General features: G+C 42.0%; 1 protein-coding gene across 4 annotated transcripts in view; it reads right to left on the bottom strand.

The window, feature by feature from the left end:
• Positions 1-5795: 5795 nt before the first annotated feature.
• The window catches only part of LOC140739251 (protocadherin-1-like), a 495491-nt gene continuing 479582 nt past the window's right edge, over positions 5796-21704 (bottom strand). For 3 of the 4 annotated variants that reach the window (XM_073067386.1, XM_073067384.1, XM_073067385.1), the window contains exon 4: positions 5796-10470. In XM_073067386.1, the coding sequence (XP_072923487.1) occupies positions 10085-10470 (386 nt within the window). In that variant the 3' untranslated portion in view covers positions 5796-10084. The remainder of the gene's footprint in view (positions 10471-21704) is intronic. The other variant, XM_073067387.1, reaches the window with a different exon arrangement.

Here is a 21704-nt window from a genome sequence, read left to right as displayed (position 1 = left end):
GATGATGGGCTATCGGGGACTTTGAGACTTTTTGTTTTTACCGTGCCCATGGTCTGCTCTTTATCAAATTACCGTATTGCTTTGCACTGTTGCAACTATATGTTATAATTTTGTGGTTTTTGTCAATTAGTCTTGGTCTGTCTTGTGTTTCTGTGATATCATACTGGAGGAACATTGTATCATTTCTTAATGCATGCATAACTAAATGACAGTAAACGAGGACTGAGTGTCCTCATAAACTAATCTAAAAAAATCAGATTCTTCATAAAAGTTATTCTACAAGCATCCCCTTTCTCTCCTTTGTGACACAATCCCAGAGGAAAACCCGATTTAAATGGTTGCTTCTGAATTAGAGCTGTCCCAACGAAAACAATAAACTTGCATTCCCATAGTGTGGTGAACTACATATACCTGTCTGGACACGCCCCCCGCTGACTGCTCCTGTGGCCCCTCCCACTGACCGTGGCTCCTCCCACAGACCCCAGTATAAAGGCGATTGAGGACTGAGCCCGGCCCTCATTCTCCAGGATGTAGTATGGTGGTCAACTACTGCTTGTTCTTTCTTCCAGTCAATAAAAGCCGATATCTCGCCTTCACGTCTCAGAGAGTTATTGATGGTGCATCACATAGCAACAGTCACATTCTCAGGAATTCCTAAAACACTCTACCCAATACTTCTCTGTTAACCCATTTGCAGGAAATGAGAATGTTAAGCTCTCAGCAACAGTAATGTGTCAATCAACATTCGATATTTTTGTTTTGTTTATTGAGAAGTAAATTTGGGTCAGGGCACTGGGAAGTCCTCCCTATTCTGGCCCCATTATGGAGTGTGTGTGTGTGTGTGTGTGTGTGTGTGTGTGTGTGTGTGTGTGTGTGTGTGTGTGTGTGTGTGTGTGTGTGTGTGTGTGTGTGTGTGTGTGTGTGTGTGTGTGTGTGTGTGTGTGTGTGTGTGTGTGTGTGTGTACATACCCAGCTTTTCATCAGTGATCAGTGTGGATGTATACTCAGTGGCCGATTTATTCAGAACGCCTGCAGATATCTAATCGGCCATTCATGTGGTCACAACTCATTGCATAAAAGCATGCAGTCCTGGTCAAAGGGTTCAGTTGTTCTTCTGACCGAACATCAGAATGGGGACCAAGTGATGTAGGAATAATTGTTGGTGCCAGATAGGGTGGTTTGAGTATCTCAGAAACTACTTATCTCCTGGGATTTTCATGCACAACAGTTCCTAGAGTTTACAGAGAATGTTGTGAAAAGCAAAAAAATATCCAATGAGTGGCAGTTCTGTGGGCAAAAAAAATGCTTTGTTAATGAGAGAGGTCAGAGGAGAGTTCTCAGACTGGTTCAAGCTGACAGGAAGGTGATAGTAACTCAAATAACACAATTCTGAAGGTGTTATAATTGAATGTCTGCAGTATACAGGATAAGGTAGATGAACTTGTAGCACAGTTACGGATGGCATGTATGTCGCTGTGGGTATCACTGAATCATGGCTGAAAAAAAGATTATAACTGGGAGCTTAACATCCAAGGATCCACATTGTATCAAAAGGACAGGTAGGTAGGCAGAGGCGATGGAGTGGCTCTGTTGATAATAAAGGAAATCAAATCATGAGAAAGAAGTGACACAGAGTCAGAAGATGTTGAATTGTTGTGGGTAGAGTTAAGGAACTCCAAGGGTAAAAAGACACTGGGTGGTATGTACAGATCCCCAAACAGTGGTAAAGATATAGTCTACAAATTACAATGGGAGATAGAAATTGCATGCCAAAAGGGCAATGTTGCAATAGTCATGGGGTTTTCAATATGCAGGTAGATTGGGAAGATCAGGTTGGTGCTGGATTCCAAGAAGGGGATTTTCTAGAATGCCTACAAGATGGCTTTTTAGAGCAGCTCATGCTTGGCCCACTAGCGGATCAGCTATTCTGGATTGGATGTTGTGCAATGAGCTGGAATTGATAAGAGACCTTAAGATAAATGAACCCTTAGGGACAAATCATTATAATATGATCAACTTCACCCTGCAATTTGTAAAGGAGAAGCTAAAGTCAGATGTATTGCTATTACAGTAGGGTAAAGGGAATTATGGGGTGTATGGGGTGTCTAAGGAGGGGTAGCACCTCTGGTGGGGGGGGGGCCTGCCGTGCCTTTTTTTAGGGCAGCTCATCCACCTTTGGACCCCACCTGGTGCTCAGCTCTCACCTGTGGCTCCAAGAGGCTGTAGCATGCGCAGTGGCCACACCCCGGTAAACCATCTTGGAAGAAGGGCCAAACCAGGTGAGGGTAGCCGACAGGTCTTTGACCCTCAGTGAGATAGGGGATCTGTCTGTCCCAGCGTGTGAAGTCTGGCCCTGGCAGAAGGAGCAGAGGAGACCGATTAATGGTCCAATGGTCCAGGAGGCAGGCCAGCAGGCGTTGATGGAGTGCTAAGAGCAGGACAAGGCACTTAGACATACTGGCCATCCACTGCAAGAGTTGGTGATCTCTTTAAACTCACCCGGCAGGAGGCAAAGGCAAACCACTGCTGTAACCTGCTGAGTACATGATTTCCCAATACGTCAGAGCGGCGTGGAGGGAAATTGTCCACCAACTGGAAATTCCAGATGCGACCTAAAGTGAGTGAAAGGGAATTACAGAAGCATGAGAGAAGAGCTGGCCAAAATTGATTGGAAAAGAACACTGGCAGGGACGGTGCCAGAACAGCAATGGCTGGAACTTCTGGGAGCAATTCTGAAGGTGCAGGATATACACATCCCAAAGAGGACAATGTATTCTAAAGGCAGGATAATTCAACCATGGCTGACAAGAGATGTCAAAACCAAAGCCAATATAAAAGCCAAAGAGAGGGCATATAATAGTGCAAAAATTAATATGAAATTAGAGGATTGACAAGCTTTTAAAAGCCAACAGAATGCAACTATAAAAGTCATACAGAAGGAAAATATGGAATAAGAAGGTAAGCTAGTAAATAATATTAAAGGGGATGTTACCTGCGTTTCAGCACCTGAGTTACAGGGAAAGATTGAACAAGTTAGGCCCTTATTCTTTGGAGCGTAGAAGGTTGAAGGGGGACTTGATAGAGGTATTTAAAATTATGAGGGGGTTAGATAGAGTTGACGTGGATAGGCTTTTTCCATTGAGAGTAGGGGAGATTCAAACAAGAGGACATGAGTTGAGAGTTAGGGGGCAAAAGTTTAAGGGTAACATGAGGGGGAATTTCTTTACTCAGAGAGTGGTAGCTGTGTGGAATGAGCTTCCAGTAGAAGTGGTAGAGGCAGGTTCGGTATTGTCATTTTAAGTAAAATTGGATAGGTATATGGATAGGAGAGGAATGAAGGGTTATGGGCTGAGTGCGGGTCAGTGGGATTAGGTGAGAGTAAGCGTTCGGCATGGACTAGAAGGGCTGAGATGGCCTGTTTCCGTGTTGAAATTGTTATATGGTTATATGGGATACCAAAAGTTCCTTCAGATACATCCATTGTAAGAGAGAGGCAAGAATAGATAGTGGACCCCTGGAAAATGATGCTGTAGAGGTAGTAATGGGGGACAAAGAAATGGTGGATGTACTTTAAATCACTCTTCATTGTGGAAGGCACTAGCAGTATGTCTGAAGCTCAAGAGTGTCAGTGTGCAGTTGTGTATGAATTTGCCACTACTAGGGAGAAAGTGCTTGGGAAACTGAAAAGGTAGCTGAATCACCTGGACCAGACGGTATACATTCCAGTGCTCTAGAAGAGGTGGCTGAAGAGATTGTAGTGGCATTAATGATCTTTGAAGAATCAATTGATTCTGGCATGGTTCCAGATGAATGGAAAATTGCAAATGTCACTCTTTTCTTCAAGAAGGGAGAGAAGCAAAAGAAAGAAAATTATAGGCCAGTTAATCTGACCTCAGTGGTTGGAAATATATTGGAGCTAATTGTTAAGACTGTGGTTTTGGAGTATATGGAGGCACATGATAAAATAAGCCTTTGTCAGCATGGTCTCCTTAAGGGAAAATCTTGCCTAACAAATCTGTTGGAATTCTTTGAAGAAGGAACAAGTGGAATAAACAGAGAACGATTGGCTGGTGTTGTGCCCTTGGATTATCAGAAGGCCTTTGATAGGGTTCTACACATGAGCCTGCTTAACAAGTTAAGAACCCATGGTGTTGAAGAAAAGAAATACAAAACATGGATAAAGCATTGTCGGATTGTCAGAGGCAAAGAGTGGGAATAAAGGGAACCTTTTCTGGTGACTAGTGGTGTTGCACAGGGGTCTGAGTTGGGACCACTTTTTTATGGTACATGTCAATGACTTAGATGTCAGAATTGATGGCTTTCTGGTCAGGTTTTGGACAATATGAAGATAGGCAGTGGGGCAGGTAGTTTTGAGGAAGCAGAGAGGCAACAGAAGGACTTAGGCAGATTAGGAGAATGGGTAAAGAAGTGGCAGATGGAATACTGTGTCAGGAAGTATATGGTCATGCGCTTTGGTAGAAGAAATAAGAAGGTAGAATATTTTCTAAATGATGAGAATATTCAAAAACTTGAGGTATAAGGGGACTGGGAGTCCTTGTGTAGGATTCCCTAAACGTTAATTTAGAGACTGAGTTGGTGGTGTGGAAGGCAAATGCGATGTTAGCATTCATTTGGAGAGGACTAGAATATAAAAGCAAAGATGTAATGTTGAGGCTTTATAACAGACTGTTGAGGAATCACGGAGTAATGTGAGCAGCTTTGGGCCCTTTATCTACAAAAGGATGTGCTGACATTAGAGAGGGCTCAAAGGAGGTCCATGAGAAAGATTCCAGAATTGAAAGGCTTGTCATATGAGAACCATTTGATGGCTCTGAGCCAGTGTTCACTGGAATTCAGATGAATGAGGGGTGACCTCATTGAAACATCGAATGTTGAAAGGTCTCAATAGAGTGGTTATCCTGAGAATGTTTCCTATCTGGGGGTGGGGGGGAAGATATCTAAGACCAGAGGACACCGCCTCAGAATGGGGGGGGGGGGGGAATGTCCTTTTAGAAAATAGATAAGGAGGAATTTCTTTATCCAGAGCGTGGTGAATCTGTTGAATTAATTGCCACAGGCAGCTGTGGAGGCCAAGCCATTGGGCATATTTAAGGCAGAAGTTGATAGATTCTTGATTAATCAGGACATGAAGTGATACAGAGAGAAGGCAGGAGATTGGGGCTGAAAGGGAACAGGTCAACCATAATGAAATGGCGGTACAGAGTTGATGGGCCAAATAGTCTAATTCTGCTCCTTGCTCCTATATCTTATGGTCTTATAACCATACATTACAACATTGTTGTGCAGAAGGGTATCTCTGAATGCACAACATGTCGAATCTTGAAGTGGATGGTCTACAGCAGCAGAATGTGTGTGTGTGTGTGTGTGCAGTCCTCAGACTGACACAGAGTGGGAGTGCAGTAGATCAGTATGCACACAAACAATATGAAAACCAGCTTATATTTCACCATTACCCACTGATATAAAACCAAACCAAATGTGACCATTAGCATTGGTGTAGGCCACTTTATACTGTAAATGTCCAACAGCTCCAATGTTTTGTGTGCAACATTTAAAAGACACTTGGACAAGTTAATGGACAGGAGGAAAGGTTAAAAGTATAAATGTGTGCAAATGGGATAGTTTAGGACCGTTTGGGCAGGATGTCCTGTTTCCTTGCTCTGTTGGTCTATGACCCTATTAGATAACATATGGCTAGCCTTCTCTAGGAGAATCCAACTCCTCAGAAATCCCAAAAACCTCCTGAATGGAGAGAGAGTCTCAAAGACAACAGATTTATCATTTTTCCATTTTATTGTAAAGCTTCGAGGAAGGAATAATTACAATGATTGTGTTTTCTCTCTGTTGATGGCTCAGCAAATGAGGGCCAAGAATTCGTTTACATGCTTAACAATAGGAAAAAAAATATAAACCAAGAGGAGGTGCTCACTGCCCGCGCAAATCTCAATAAGTAACAGAGGAAGCCAGTGGATTAACTAGTGAAGCATTACGTGTTTCCAAACACCCTTAACAATATGGTCCAGATTATACATTTAATCCATCTAAAAATAGTAACATACTTCCATTTGCTGATTGTTTTTATATAAAAGCGACATTTACATGTACATAAAACTGTACAAAAAACATGGCATACAAGCAATTAAATTAATTATATAAATAGAACCAACATTGAAGTTCAAATCATCTAAACAGCAATCTGCTGCTTGTTCCTAGACAAATCTCATGGACTCTGGGTTTCCGCTCTCCACCCGTTCCCCAGTGTGGTGGGGACTCTTATCAGGGTGCTAACAGGATCTACACTATAGACTCACTGAAAGTACTGGTCCTCCTACAGATGCGTGTGCCACTGTAGTTCTGGTCCAGGGTATCACAGGGCAAGCTACATCGCGACACAATACTTTTATAAAATACATACATAGTCTACCGCTGTATCCGTTTCCTTAGAATGAAACACAAACAAAAAAAAATGCATCAACTACTTCTGCCTATAAATGCGTGAGAAGTGGCCTGTTCAGATACCACAAAGTTGTTCTGCCACCTCAACACATTTTGGGGATTTTTTTTGGTACCTGTATGTTCATGGTTGGGGTGTCTTTATCTTTTTGATTGTACCTGTAACTTGTCTGATTCCAAAATACTTCTTCATCAGTTAAACTGTATCTTAATCATACTAAAAGGCACCTTTAGCATCTCACCTCAAGTCTCCTCAATGTTCAATCTTCCTAAACTTCTCAGCATTGATTTCAGATTGGAGGACAATGGTGAGATTTATCCAAGATTCTTCCAATTGTAACTCCAGCTTGATCCTTGATTACAGGTCAACCCCGTGAATGCGGGGAGCTGAGAAGCCCAAAGCGGACAGGCATCAAGGAGACCTTTCCTAGAGGGAAACCTCCACTAATTCCTGAGAACTGGAGGTGCAGAGCCCTGGAAGTATGACCACTAATCCTCCTGCCTTCAATGCTACATACATAGGCTCTCTTAATCCTGCTATGCCAAAAGCATCAAGCAAATTACTTGATCTGAGAAAAAAAGAGAGATCCTTTTTGAGACATTCCAGTGTAAATTGGATGGATTCAAGGTCAATTATACTATGCCAAGGTATCCATTAACTTCAATACACCCCCATTTTTCCTCAGTGTAGACCCTTGGTCCTGACCAATGAACCTTACATGTGAGAATGCATTGCAGGATACAGTAAGAAACTTGGATGAGTCAAATTGCCCCCCCCCCCCCATCACCCCCTCTGACAGTATATTCTGACTCGCATCTCCCCGCTTTTCATTTATCAAGGCACAAAGATAAAACCTGCTTCACTTCGGTCACAAACCCGGGAGGGGGGATTCCTAGACCCAACCTGTTCACCGAATCATCAGGATTCTGCCACAGATAATGGAACGAGAACAAATGCCAACACACGCACACATACACACACAAAAAAAAAGCAAATATTTTTATCATGAAAACTGAGTATTAATCATGCTAACATAACATTTTTTATATATACACCGCTGTCTATCTGAATTGAGTTTCACAAGTCGTGAAGTGGGTACAATTAGAAAGTGCGCTATAACTGGAGACAATAACAGCAGTAGAAACAATAATTAGAGGAGGATCAGTGGGCCATTGAACCAAAAAGCTAAATGAAAATAGCAGGCTGCAAAGCTCTGTTCCATAAATGGTTATAAAATGAGTTCAAAATGCCATAAGGTGTCCAGCTCCAAGTGGGCAATCAAGTAGGCTTGATGAATTTTGATGGGGTTTTGCGTTGGCTGGTTGGATGAGTAATAGTGTTCACTACCATCCAATGAGTAGACTCTGGTGTGTCATCATTGCACCAAAGTCAGCTGTCCAATCACATAACCAATGCATCGGTGGGAGGTCACCCAGCCTGTGGATCAGAAGAATCTATTATTTGTTTTGATTTAAAATGGCACCGTGTTCAATGCCTAATAGAAACATCTCAGAGTAATGTAACTCTACTTGTCCATGTGGGCTTGGGAACCATTACTGCATCCATGGTCATGTGACAGCTAGCAAAAGCCAAACATCTGCGCACTCTTCTATTCCCTCAAGAGGTTAATGCCTCCTCACCTCATTGCGAGAAGGGAATTCACAGACACACGCGTCTAGAGACATACACACACACACACTCGCTCAGTCACATCTATGTACAGAAAAACATAGCTACAGATTTACACACACACACACACGCACGCAACCACGTTTCCCCTACAGATACAGACACCCACCACCCATACAGACAACTACACACAACCACCCAAAGAGGACTACAGAGACTCACATGAGCACCTGCAGATGCATACACCCAGCAGGGCATAGACTCACTTACAACCACACACAACCAAAGTGACAGGCACATTCACATACACACAGCCGTATCCATCCACAGAGCACATATCCACTCACAGGCATACTGATACCAAAAGATGCATAAGCACACACTTCAAATCAATTAGGGTAGGAACTTTTGCAGGTGTAATGCTTTACAATATCTCAGGACCTCCTGTGAAAAGCTACCATTTCCAGTGAGGCTCTGGTTTTGGCTTCGAATCCTGAGCTCTGAGCTCAGAAAAGGGTGAAGTGTCTCTGTTGTCCCTTTGTGCACATTTTCCACAGCAGCCAACATTACTTGCAGTCACATTCATCCCAGGGGACATCAGTCATGAGAAGGCGATGTACATGTCCACTTTTCGAAGGTCTGATCCTGAGTGATGTAGTGATAGAAACCACAACCTCCATGCAAGATACCAAAAGTGAAACAGTTCCACTTCTCAAAACAAAACAAGTTATGTGAGAACACTGTGAACGGCGAAATGGATAAAGGTCAGGATTCACCGATGCTATTTTCAATGCTCATCCACCAGCGTGGGTCACTAAAAGTTTCTCACAGTTGTTACATTTTCAAGATGGCTTTTCCATCAGTACCTTTGAAACAGTTTGCACGAGGAAACAAATCTTTTAAACTTAAGATGGGTTTGTTGAAATCAGCTGAGAAGCAGGAATGATGGCGCTGATTTTAGCTCTGCAACCTGGAACTGTTTAAGATGTAATTCATATATTAACTGAAAGTTATTTTCCCACAAATGTACAGCAACCCTCCTGTACCACTGCATCGATTGGTCACCATAGCAAGGGCGAGCATTATGTCAAATGAGTGTTCCATGCACTGAGACGCCACATTTAAAACTACACGAGTGTCCACGTGTCCATGTATGTCATCTGGTTCATGTCATCTGGTCTATGTCCTCTGCACCCTCACATCCTATCAACACACATGCACACAAACGCACAGGCTCCCCACTCACATAGGATGATGCAGACCACTCAAACACACACACACACACACTCCATACGTACATACACAAGCACAATCATGCATGCAGGCACACAGCAAGCACATGAGCACCTCTACACACGCTTACACACACACACAACTGTGTATGCACATACATATGTGAACACACAAGCACACGCATACAGTATCAAGCACACACTCAATCATGTAGATGCATGCATACACTCTCTCACAAAGACAGTCTCATACATGTACTGATCACACATGAATATACACACAATCACGCAGGCTTTCACACACGAGCACGTGCGTGCGTGACCCTCACAGGTACACACACACGCACGTGCGCACACACACACACACACACACGCACACACACATAATTAAAAATAAATGATTTGACTGCATGCAGTTAAGAAGTTTGGCAGCAATGGAAACGATTGGGGTAAACAGCACCATGCTTGAGCTTTGACCACTGTTCTGCCTGCATTTTGTCTCTGTTTTCGGTGCTGGGTGGGGGTCAAGGCTGTGCCAACGTTACGGAAATCCCTGGACAACACACCATTTCAATCCCATCCATGCTTTGAAAAATCAAATTTTCCTTTGAATTGTAGTGCAGACAATAAAGCCTTTGTTTCTTTGCTTCTCCGAATGTTTCCCCTTGCGCTCATCTCCTCTTTAACTCTTGCACTTCCATTTAGCTGAAACGGCTTCAAACAGGCACAGAGCTGGCTCCATTGCTCCCTAGAGATAAATCTCACGCTTGGAATTCTGGGGGGCAGGCCCGGGGGCCTGTTGGTAGTCAGGGGGTTGGGTGAGTGGAATTTCTTCCAGAGTCGAATCCTTGCTGGGCTCGTGGTTTGAACCGGGGAAGGCACTATGCGTCGGTATGAAGCGGATGTTGGCCATCTTGGCATTACGGTCCTCAGTGATCCGAGGGCTCCCATTGGTCAGACGATCCTGGCTCCCCCGTTCTTCATAAGGCACAAAAGTGGACAGTTTGGGGACATTTTTCTGCTTCCTGTTGGGGGATGGTTGACCTGGCATCCAACAGGTATCTGAATGGCCAAACTCTGTGCATTCCCTTGTGCAGTTCCCCGTCATAGCCACGTCAGGCAGTGGTCGAAGATCTACATCGGCATATATAAAGAGAAATAAAAACATTACTTTAATATACAGTCATAGAGTCAAGCAGCACAGAACACAGAACATGGAAAAGTACAGCACAGTACAGACCCTTCGGCCCACAATGTTGTGCCAATATTTCATGCTCCACAGTCAATCTATTCCTTTCAGCCACATAGTGCACTATTTTTCTTTTATCCATGTACTTAAGAGTCTTTTAAATGTCCCTAATGCATCTGTCTCTACCATCACTGCTGAATCCATCATTAGGAGCCCTCAAAGTTCAAAGTAAATTTATTATCTAAGTGCATATATATCACTATATACAACCCTGACATTATTTTCTGGTGGGCATTCAGAGTAAATCCCAAAAACATAATACTATCAATAAAAGACCACACCCAACAAAACGGATGAACAGCCAATGTTTAAAAGGTAACAAACTGTGCAGATACTAAAGAAAATAATAGTAATAATAAAAAATAAGTAAGTAAGTAAGTAAATAAATAAATAAATAATAGAAATCAAGAACATGAGATGAAGAACCCTTGAGAGTGAGTCCACAGGTTGTGGGAATGGCTTAGTGATGGGGCAAGTGAAGTTGCGTGAAGTTGTCCCACTGACTCAAGAGCTTGACGGCTGAGGGTAATAACAGTTTCTGAATCTTCAGCAATAGTTTCTGGTCTTGAAGACTCTTGCAAATATCAGTAGATATATGGTGAAGAGCCTTCTGAACAGTTGCATTACTGCCGAGTCTGGAGGCTTCAATGGACAGGATGGAAAGAGGTTATAGAGGGGTATTTATTTTATTTAGAGATACTGCAGGATAGCAGGTCCATTCGGCCCGAGGCCGTGCCGCCCAGTTATAGCCATATGATCAATTAACCTACCAAGCTGTATTTGTTTGGGTTGTAGGAGGAAACCGGAGCACCCAGAGGGAACCCACCCGATCATGGGGAGAATGTACAGGCTCCTTAAAGACAGCGGCAGAAATTGAACCCAGGTCACTGGCACTCTAATAGCGTTACACTCACCATTCCATTACCACGCCAGCCACCAACTGTTTGTAGGCTCAGCCTGCTCCATAACAGGTATAGCCCCCCCCACCTCACAACCAGGATATCTTCAAAAGACAGTGTCTCAAGAACTTGGCATCCGTCATTAAGGATACTCACCATCCAGGACCTGTATGCTTCCCATTACTACCATCATGGAGGAGGTATAAGGGCCTGAAGAAGCACACCCGATGTTTTAGCAACAGCTTCTTCCTCTCTACTAACATATTTCTGAATGGTCTGCGAACACACGGGTATTACCTCACTACTGCTCTTTTACATTATTTATTTACTTTATCTATCTATCCATCTACCTCTCTGGACTTTCAATTAAAATGAGGATGAGGGAGTGTATCACTCCTGCCCTAACTACTCTGCATTGGCTTCCTATATCTTTTAATTCTCTTATTTTTAAAGCACTCAATGTTCAGAGACCGGAGTGCATCACAAAATCGCTTTTGTTTTACAACCCTGCTCGAGCTCTCAGGTCCTGTTCACCAGTCTCTTAAATTTAAACAATCTCTCTCAAAAGATAATTGGCAGGTCAGCCTTTTTGAACTACTCTCCTGAGCTGTGGAACTCAGTAGCTAAAGTGATAAGGGATGCAGATGCAGTTGACACTTCTAAACATCAGCTCAAAACCTGTTTATTTAACCTTGCTTTTAACGAACATCCTTTTGGCTTTTATTTACACGTTTGCACTTTATCCCATTGCAAAGCACTTTGAATGAACCTTGTCTGTATGAAAAGTGCTCCATAAAAAAAGTTATTATTATCTATGTATCTATTTATTAGAAATTTAAAATAATTTATAAGTCTTGCAATGTACTGCTGCCATAAAGCAACAAATTTCACGGCATACAATGTGATGCAAAAGGCAAAAGTCTTAGGCGCAGATACACAGCTAGGCTGTCTAGGACTTTTGCACAGTACTATATTTGTCAAAATGGAGCAGAAAGTAAGTTTGTAAATCAGATGGGAGCAAAGGATATTGGGAATGGTGAAGGTGGAGCGCCGCAGGAGAGGTGTGGGACAGGAGGCAGAGAAGGAGTGCTGGTGTGGGGTTGGCTGGGTGCAGGCTCATGAAATGAAGGTTATTCGATTCCAAACTATTGATCATTACATAATGTTACTATGGTGCTTTCTGCTCACCTCCCTCTCACTTCCCATTTTCCTAACCATGATTCCCCTCTCCCTAACCCCTTCCCACTTTCAGTCCACAATAGATACCCATATCAGAATCAGGTTTATAATTGCTCACATATGTCATGATAATTGTTTTTTTTTGCAGCAGCAGTACAATGCAATACATAAAATTACTACAGAACTGTGCAAGTCTTAGCTATATGCATGTGCCTAAGAATTTTGCACAGTACTGCATGTACCTATCTATAAGATAGTTACAATAAATTTTATGTATTCTAATGCACTACTGCCATAAAACAACAAATTTCATGACGTACGTCAGTGAAAATAAACCTGATCCTGCTTCTGATTCTGATTCTATTGCTCTGACACAAGGTAAATGTCGAAATGATAACTGGATCCACATCTTTTGTATGCACTCAGCAATTTTATCTCCCAATGATGAGATGACCTTTGAACGCTGATGTCAGGGTCCCGATGAAGCATTTCCTAGATTAGTAATTCATTGCAACTCTCAGAAAAATACACGCTCAGATCAGCGAGTAAATTGCAGACTGACATCTATCAATGGGAGCACAAAAAATATCATACAGATAGGAATGGTAAATGGTGATAAAAAAAAGCACAGTGCTCAGAAAAAGGAGTGCGCTCAGCAATGTTCTTTAATAATGGCACTGGCTTGATGGTGACATGAAGTTAAACTCATGCCAGACACCTCCTGGCTCTCTGCCCACACATCCATTATTAATGGATGCGCTTCAGCACTTCAGGCTGGAAAAGTGAGAAGAAGAGGATCGTATACAAAATCCGTTCACCGACTGAACCTGCACCAAGAAGTAATCTACTGAGTCATGCTTTCACTGTATCCCTTGGCAATTGCTTTTCCATCTTAAACATCTATCCAGTATTGTAAAATAAAAACTTTTACTTGCGTCATCCAATCTGTAAGAAGAACACAGACTACTCTGACTTGGTGGTAGGGATCACAGATTTCAGATCCAAATTCACCATTCCATTACTCAAGTGAAAGGAGGAACAAAATAATTGTTATTCCAGATTTGACGCAGCATATCAAAACACATAAAGTTAAAGAACACAATAATAAAATAAAACATAATGAATATAAATACAGTGTTGTACAAAAGTCTTGGGCACATAAATATCTCTAACAAACCTAAGACTTTTGCACAGTACTGTATATGTCAATGTGGAGCAGAGAGCAAGTTTGTAGATCTGCCAGGAGCAAAGGATGTTGGGAATGGCGAGTGTGGAGCACTGTGGGTGGGGTGTGGGACAGGTGGCAGAGAAGGAGTGCCAGGGGTTGGGGGTGGCATAGGTGCAGGAACACTCAGCCCTGAGACACCAGGCAAGGTGATTAGATTCCAAACAATTAGTTTATTGATCATTACAGAATGTCTCTTTGGTGCTTCCCGTTCCCTCCTCTCTCCCTTCCCCTTTTTCCAAACATAATCCCCTCTCTCTGCCCCTATCCCACTCTCAATCCACAATAGAAACCCACATCAGAATCAGGTTTTTATCATCACTCACATATGCCATGAAATCTTTTTTTCTTTCATGCTCCACCTTCCTTTAATATTAGATCCAATCATTTTCAGTCCTTTGTCTCTTCAACCTATCACATGCCAGCTCTTGTTCCAAGTCTTCACTTCACCTTTTTAAACCACCTCCCTTTTTCCTTCCAGTCGAGATGGAGGGTTTTAACATGACTGTTCATCTCAACCACAGATAGTGCATGACCCATTGAGTTCTTCCAGCTTTTCATGTATTGCTCCAGATCTCAGCATCTGCAGCCTCGTGTCTGCACCTAACTTCTCATAGACTATCTTCTTCTGAAGCCCTCAATACCTTCAGTATGAAGTGCCATTCACATTGGGAATGACAACATAACTGTTATGTCACTGGATCAATAATTGGGCAGCTGTAGTTATCAAGGGTTGCTGGGAGTGTCCCAAAGGGTCAAAGGACCTATTCTGCGCTGTGCCTCTAAATAAATAACACTACAGATATTGGGAATTTAAATTAGAAGATCTGAAAACTAACAATGCATTATTATTTGTGAGTGAATAAGTTGGATGTTGTTTCTCCACTGCTACAACAATGACTACACCAAGCTCTTCAGTGACCACAAACTGACCTTAGTTTGTAAGTAATACTAGGTTAAGGCATATAAATTGCTGAAACTGGAGAGAGTGAGAGGCAGTGTTTCAGGTCAGTGGTCCTTCTGCAGCAAATGGTTTTGACATGAGTTCATGAACCCGAAGTGTTAACTCTGCTTCTGTCTCCGTGCATGCTGCCTGACCTGCTGTGTGTGTCCAGCAGGCTTTGACCTCAGTCAAGAACAATCACTGTCAACTGAATTAAATATTTTAAATCCAAAATAATTTTTTTCTAACTTACATGCAATTTGTTAGCGCTTATAAGTAATACTGACTTAATAGCAAATCATTAAATAATAATTGCTTGATGTACAAGTTGTTCATCAGTTAATTCAGTGGTGGTGAAGGTCTAGTCTGGTCTCTTCTCATTTTCAATTTTAAAATCTCTTCAAGGAAAGTAATCATAAAATCCATCAATTAAAACAAGTCAGAAGCAGGGATCATAAAATGAGGATTTATACTGTTTTTATAAGACCATAAGACATTATATAGAAGCAAAATCAGAATCAGAATCAGATTGAATATCATATGTCGTGAAATTCAATTTTTTTGTGGCAGCAGCACAGTGCAATACATAATAATAAACCTATAAATTGCAATAAGAAAATATATATTAAAATGAATTAAATGAGTAGTGCAAAAAGAGAGCAAGAAAAAAGGAAGAAAACAGTGAGGCAGTGTACAGTACTGTGGAAAAGTCTTAGGCGTGTATAAATAGCTAGGGTACTCAGGACTTCCACACAGTACCATAGTAATTTTACATATTGCACTGTACTGCTGCTGCAAATAAAAACCAAATTCATCAGGACTGGAAAAGAAGGGGACAGAAGCCAGAATCAGAAGCTGGTGGGTGGGGCAGGGGAGAGTGAAAGCAGTATAAGTTGGCAGGTGATAAGTGAGACCAATTGAAGGAGAAAGTGGGTGGATGGGTGGGTGTCTCCCCTCAAAAAGCCTGCAGGTTCCCCTCCAAGTTGCACTTCACACTAACTAGGAAATGTATTGTTGGTCCTTCCTCACCAGTGTATCTCAATCGCCTGAATCTCTCTCCAACAACACATGGAATTATCTTCTCTTATGTCAGGAGTTCCCAACCTGGTATCAATGGACTCCTTGATTAATGGTATTGGTCCATGTCATAAAAATGGAACTCCTAACTTAGGTATAGACTTAATGGGCTTAAAAATTGATGGATATAGCCCATCACAGGAGAAGTCTTCCCCATATTGAGCATATCTACAAGGAGCACTGCTAGAAGAAAGCATCATCTGTCATCAAGGACCCCCATTACCCAGGCCACGCTCTCCTCTCACTACTATCATTGGGCAGGGGTAGAGGAGCCTTAGGTCCCATACAACCAGGTTCAGGAACAGTTATTACCCTATAACCATCAGGCTTCTGAACTGGCGTGGATAACTGCACTCACCTCAGCACTAAACTGACACTCCCGCCGACACTGAAATAACTCTACAACCTATGGACTCAATCTCAAGGTCTCTACAACTCATGTTCTCAGTATTATTTATTTACTTGTTCATTATTATTTCCACGATTTGTCTTCTTTTTCACATTGGTTGTATGTTAGTCTTTGTTTATGTCTGGATTTTCATAGATTCTATTAGATTTCATTATTTTCCAGTAAATGCTTGCAAGGAAATGAATCTTAAGGTATATGGTGACATATAAATTTGACAATAAATTTACTTTGACTTGTCTCCCTGCCATTGTAAGAAAATCTGAATGGTTCAAAGAGGTGGCAATCACCATCTTTTCACGGGCAATAAATGTCGATCTTGCCAGTGATGCCGATATCCCATGAGTGAATCTAAAATATGACCAGGGAGATTTGTGACAGAGCAGAGATAAGGGTTGTGTCAACAAGTGACAGCTGCTGACGAGAAATTAGTAATTATCAATCACCTTTATCAACAGGACTGCAACCAGTGATAAAAACTGCAAACACAAGCCACATGTACTAGGCTCGTAACCAAGGAAACAATGAAGACCCTATAGTCACTGCTTATTGATTTGCCATTTACCTCGCACCACAAAAAGAGACAACAGTGACTTGGAGGGAGTTGGGCTGACAGAGACATCTGATTATTATCGACATTAACACTGGGCGCTAAGGAGCAGCAGCCTTCAGTGCATTGTTTCTTTTTCATGTAGACCTCCATGAAATTCTGTTTAAGGCATAATTTCATAAATAAGGGTCAAGAGCTGATGACCCTGCCTAAGGGATCTGCATTTTCTTAGTATCAAAATAAACTTTATTGTAATAAAAATAATTATTTACAAGAATAAACTGTGCAATGCCTTATATTTGTAGTCAATGCGTTATGTCATATCTGTCACATTCCTTAAAACCAATAGGACTATTGCCACTCATGTGCCATTCACCCCTGAGGTGAAACACGACTACAATAATTGAGGGGCTTCCTCATCCAACCCACCCCCACTCTTTCCAGCAGCAGGAGAACCCTATGCTGTGATCCTTCCCCACTGGACCTTTGCGGTGGCTGCACCAAGCTTTAGTGTGTCCCTCAGCACATGATCCTGCAGCCTGGAAAGTGCCCGTCGGCAGCATTCCTCCATGGACAACTTGATGAGCTGGCGGACCAGCAGGTTCTGGCCAGACCAAAGGGGTAGTATTGTGTAGAGCACTGTACAGAGAACCAACCAACGGAGGAGGACTAAGTACCTCCTCTTTGTCATGCCATTGACAATGTGCTTTTCCATAGCACCTTTAACTGGGTACACGTGTCACTGCAAGGGCAGGTTTGACTCACGCTGATACTGAGTTCTAGAGTTTAAAAGTTACTGAATTACATTTGTGGTCACTGACATTATGTGCAGGCAAAAAAACAGAAGCAATTTGCATCCAGTAAGTTCCTAACAGCCACAATGAATCGATAGAGAGGAATAAACAGTTAATCATAAATATGAGAAATTCTGCAGATGCTGGAAATCCAGAGCAAACATACAAAATGCTGGTCAGGCAGCCTGTATGGAAATGTATAAACAGTTGATGTTTTGGGCCGAGACTCTTCATCAGGACTGGAAAGGAAGGGGGAATGAAGCTGGAGTTAAAAAAAAGGTAGGTGAGCTTGAGACTCCCATCTTTGCAGGATCTGTGTTAATAATTTGTTGCTCCACTGTGAAGTCTTTTTGAGGTGTGTCCACCTTGAAAAGTTTCAATCTTCTCTGTGACTGGAGTTCAGTGAAACCCCCTCTCACTGGTATCCTCCGCAATCTCTGCTGCTCTCTTGACTCTTTGCCAGTTTATGCTCCTTCCTCTCCCCCCCCCCCCCCAACACATTTTATTCTGGCTTCATCCCCCTTCTTTTCCAGTCCTGATGAAGGGTCTCAGACTGAAATGTTGACTGTTTAATCTTCTCATTAGCTGCTGCATTCCTCCAGCATGTTGCGTGCGTGGGTCCAGATTTCCAGCCTCTGCAGAATCTCTTCTTTTTACAATGAACTGAATGACCAATTGGATACTTTCAACATCGTCAGTCAAGATATTAAACTACCGAGGAGGTCACTGCGGTCCTAATTAGCTTTGCCAAATGCCAGTAGATTTTTACACCCACTTGATCAGGCAATTGAGTATTTAGAGTCATACAATACAGAAGCAGGCCCAGTGGCCCATATTGTTTATGCTAACCACTTTGCTTGCCTACACTAAACCTTCTTCCCTGCATCAAGTCCATATCCTTTCATTGCTTGTCTTCTTAGGTCCCTGTCTAAATGCCTCTTAAAGATAGTAATGGCATCTGAATTTGCCACCTCCTATGGCAATATGCTCTGGATATCAACCACTCTCAGAGGGTGGCGAGAGTGTGGAATGAGCTGCCAGTGCAATTGGTACATGTGTGCTCAATTTCATTATTTAAGAGAAGTTTGGATGGGTACATGGATGGTAGGGCTATGGTGCACCATGGTGCCATTACAGGTCAATGGTAGTAGGCAAGTTAACCGGTTCAGCATGGCCTAGATGGGCCAAAGCAGCTGTTTCTGACTGTATTTTCCTATGACTCTTTGATTCTCAATGGAAAAACATATCCCTCATTTAAATCTCATTGAAACTCTTCCCTTTCATCTTAAGCAACGTTCTCTTACTTTTATCACTCCAGCTGTGAGTAAAGAATTCTGACTAGGCCTCTCAGCATTTTACCTGCCTCCCTCAGGTCACTGTTTTGCCTCCTTTGATCTATGGGAAACAAGCCTCCCTGATCTGATCTTATATAACCACATAACAATTACAGCACGGAAACAGGCCATCTCAGCCCTTCTAGTCCGTACTGAATGCTTATTCTCACCTAGTCACACTGGCCCGCACTCAGCCCATAACCCTCCATTCCTTTCCTGTCCATATACCTATCTAATTTTACTTTAAATGACAATACCGAACCTGCCTCTACCACTTCTACTGGAAGCTCGTTCCACACAGCTACCACTTTCTGAGTAAAGAAATTCCCCCTCATGTTACCCTTAAACTTTTGCCCCCTAACTCTCAACTCATGTCTTCTTGTTTGAATCTCCCCTACTCTCAATGGAAAAAGCCTATCCACGTCAACTCTATCTATCCCCCTTATAATTTTAAATACTCTATCAAGTCCCCCCTCAACCTTCTACGCTCCAAAGAATAAAGACCTAACTTGTTCAACCTTTCCCTGTAACTTAGGTGCTGAAACCCAGGTAACATTCTAGTAAATCTTCTCTGTACTCTCTCTATTTTGTTGATATCTTTCCTATAATTCAGTGACCAGAACTGTACACAATACTCCAAATTTGGCCTTACCAATGCCTTGTACAATTTTAACATTACATCCCAACTCCTATACTCAATGCTCTGATTTACGAAGGCCAACATACCAAAAGCTTTCTTCACCACCCTATCCACATGAGATTTCACCTTCAGGGAACTATGCACCATTATTCCTAGATCACTCTGTTCTACTGCATTCTTCAATGCCCTACCATTTACCATGTATGTCCCATTTGGATTAGTCCTACCAAAATGTAGCACTTCACACTTATCAGCATTAAACTCCATCTGCCATCACTCAGCCCACTCTTCTAACTGGCCTAAATCTCTCTGCAAACTTTGAAAACCTACTTCATTATCCACAACGCCACCTACCTTAGTATCATCTGCATACTTACTAATCCAATTTACCACCCCATCATCCAGATCATTAATGTATATGACAAACAACATTGGACCCAGTACAGACCCCTGAGGCACACCACTAGTCACCGGTCTCCAACCTGACAAACAGTTATCCACCACTACTCTCTGGCATCTTCCATCCAGTCGCTGTTGAATCCATTTTACTACTTCAATATTAATACCTAACGATTGAACCTTCCTAACTAACCTTCCGTGCGGAACCTTGTCAAAGGCCTTACTGAAGTCCATATAGACAACATCCACTGCTTTACCCTCGTCAACTTTTCTAGTAACCTCTTCAAAAAATTCAATAAGATTTGTCAAACATGACCTTCCACACACAAATCCATGTTGACTGTTCCTAATCAGACCCTGTCTATCCGATAATTATATATACTATCTCTAAGAATACTTTCCATTAATTTACCCACCACTGACGTCAAACTGACAGGTCTATAATTGCTAGGTTTACTCTTAGAACCCTTTTTAAACAATGGAACCACATGAGCAATACGTCAATCCTCCAGCACCATCTCCGTTTCTAATGATGTTTGAAATATTTCTGTCAGAGCCCCTGCTATATCTATACTAACTTCCCTCAAGGTCCTAGGGAATATCCTGTCAGGATCTGGAGGTTTATCCACTTTTATATTCCTTAAAAGCACCAGTACTTCCTCCTCTTTAATTGTCATAGCTTCCATAACTTTCCTACTTGTTTCCCTTACCTTACACAATTCAATATCCTTCTCCTTAGTGAATATGATTTAATTAAAGCCCTCCAATCCTACTTTATTGGCAGTAAGTTTTCATGTCCCTTACTAATCAAAAACCTGTCAACTTCTGCTTTAAATATAGACCAAAAGACCATAAGTCCATTAAGACATCAGAGCAGAATTAGACCACTTGGCCCATCGAGTCTGCTCTGCCATTCCATCATGGCTGATTTATTATTCTTCTCAACCCCATTCTCCTGCCTTCTCCCTGTAACCTTTGATGCCCTTACTAAACAAGAACCTATCAAGTTCAGCTTTAAATATACCCACTGACTTGGCCTCCACAGTTATCTGTGGCAATGAACTCCACAGATTCACCACCCTCTGGCTAAAGAAATTTCACTTCTTCTCTGTTCTAAAATAACGTCTTTCTATTTTGAGGCAGTGCCTTCAGGTTCTAGACTCCCCCACTATACAAAACATTCTTTCCAACTTTCACTCTATCTCGGCCTTTCAATAGTCACTAGGTTTCAATGACATTACCCCCATTCTTCTAAACTTCAACAAGTATTGGCCCAGCACAACAAACACTCCCTATACATAAATCTTTCTGTTTCTGTGATCATTCTCGTGAACATCCTTTGACCCCTCTCCAATGCCAGCATATCCTTTCTTAGATAAGGGAGCCAACACCATTCACAATACTCCAAGTATAGTCTGACCAATAGCTTATAAAGCCATTATATACCCAAAGACTTGGTCTCCACAGCTGTCTATGTCAATGAGTTCCATAAATTTACCACGCATTGCCTAAAGAAATTCCTCTTCATGTATGGGCAGTAGAAGAGGTGAATATCCATGTAATTCTGCCAAGCTAATAGTTATTTATGTTGTTCATACACAAACCAACTCTGTGGCATGATATGAGCAATGTTAAAATCATTTTTTATGTACTCTCTCTTTATACGCAAGGGC

Source organism: Hemitrygon akajei, chromosome 15, assembly GCF_048418815.1.
Source record: "Hemitrygon akajei chromosome 15, sHemAka1.3, whole genome shotgun sequence".
NCBI lineage: Eukaryota > Metazoa > Chordata > Chondrichthyes > Myliobatiformes > Dasyatidae > Hemitrygon > Hemitrygon akajei.
This window is presented reverse-complemented; position numbering and strand designations above follow the sequence as displayed.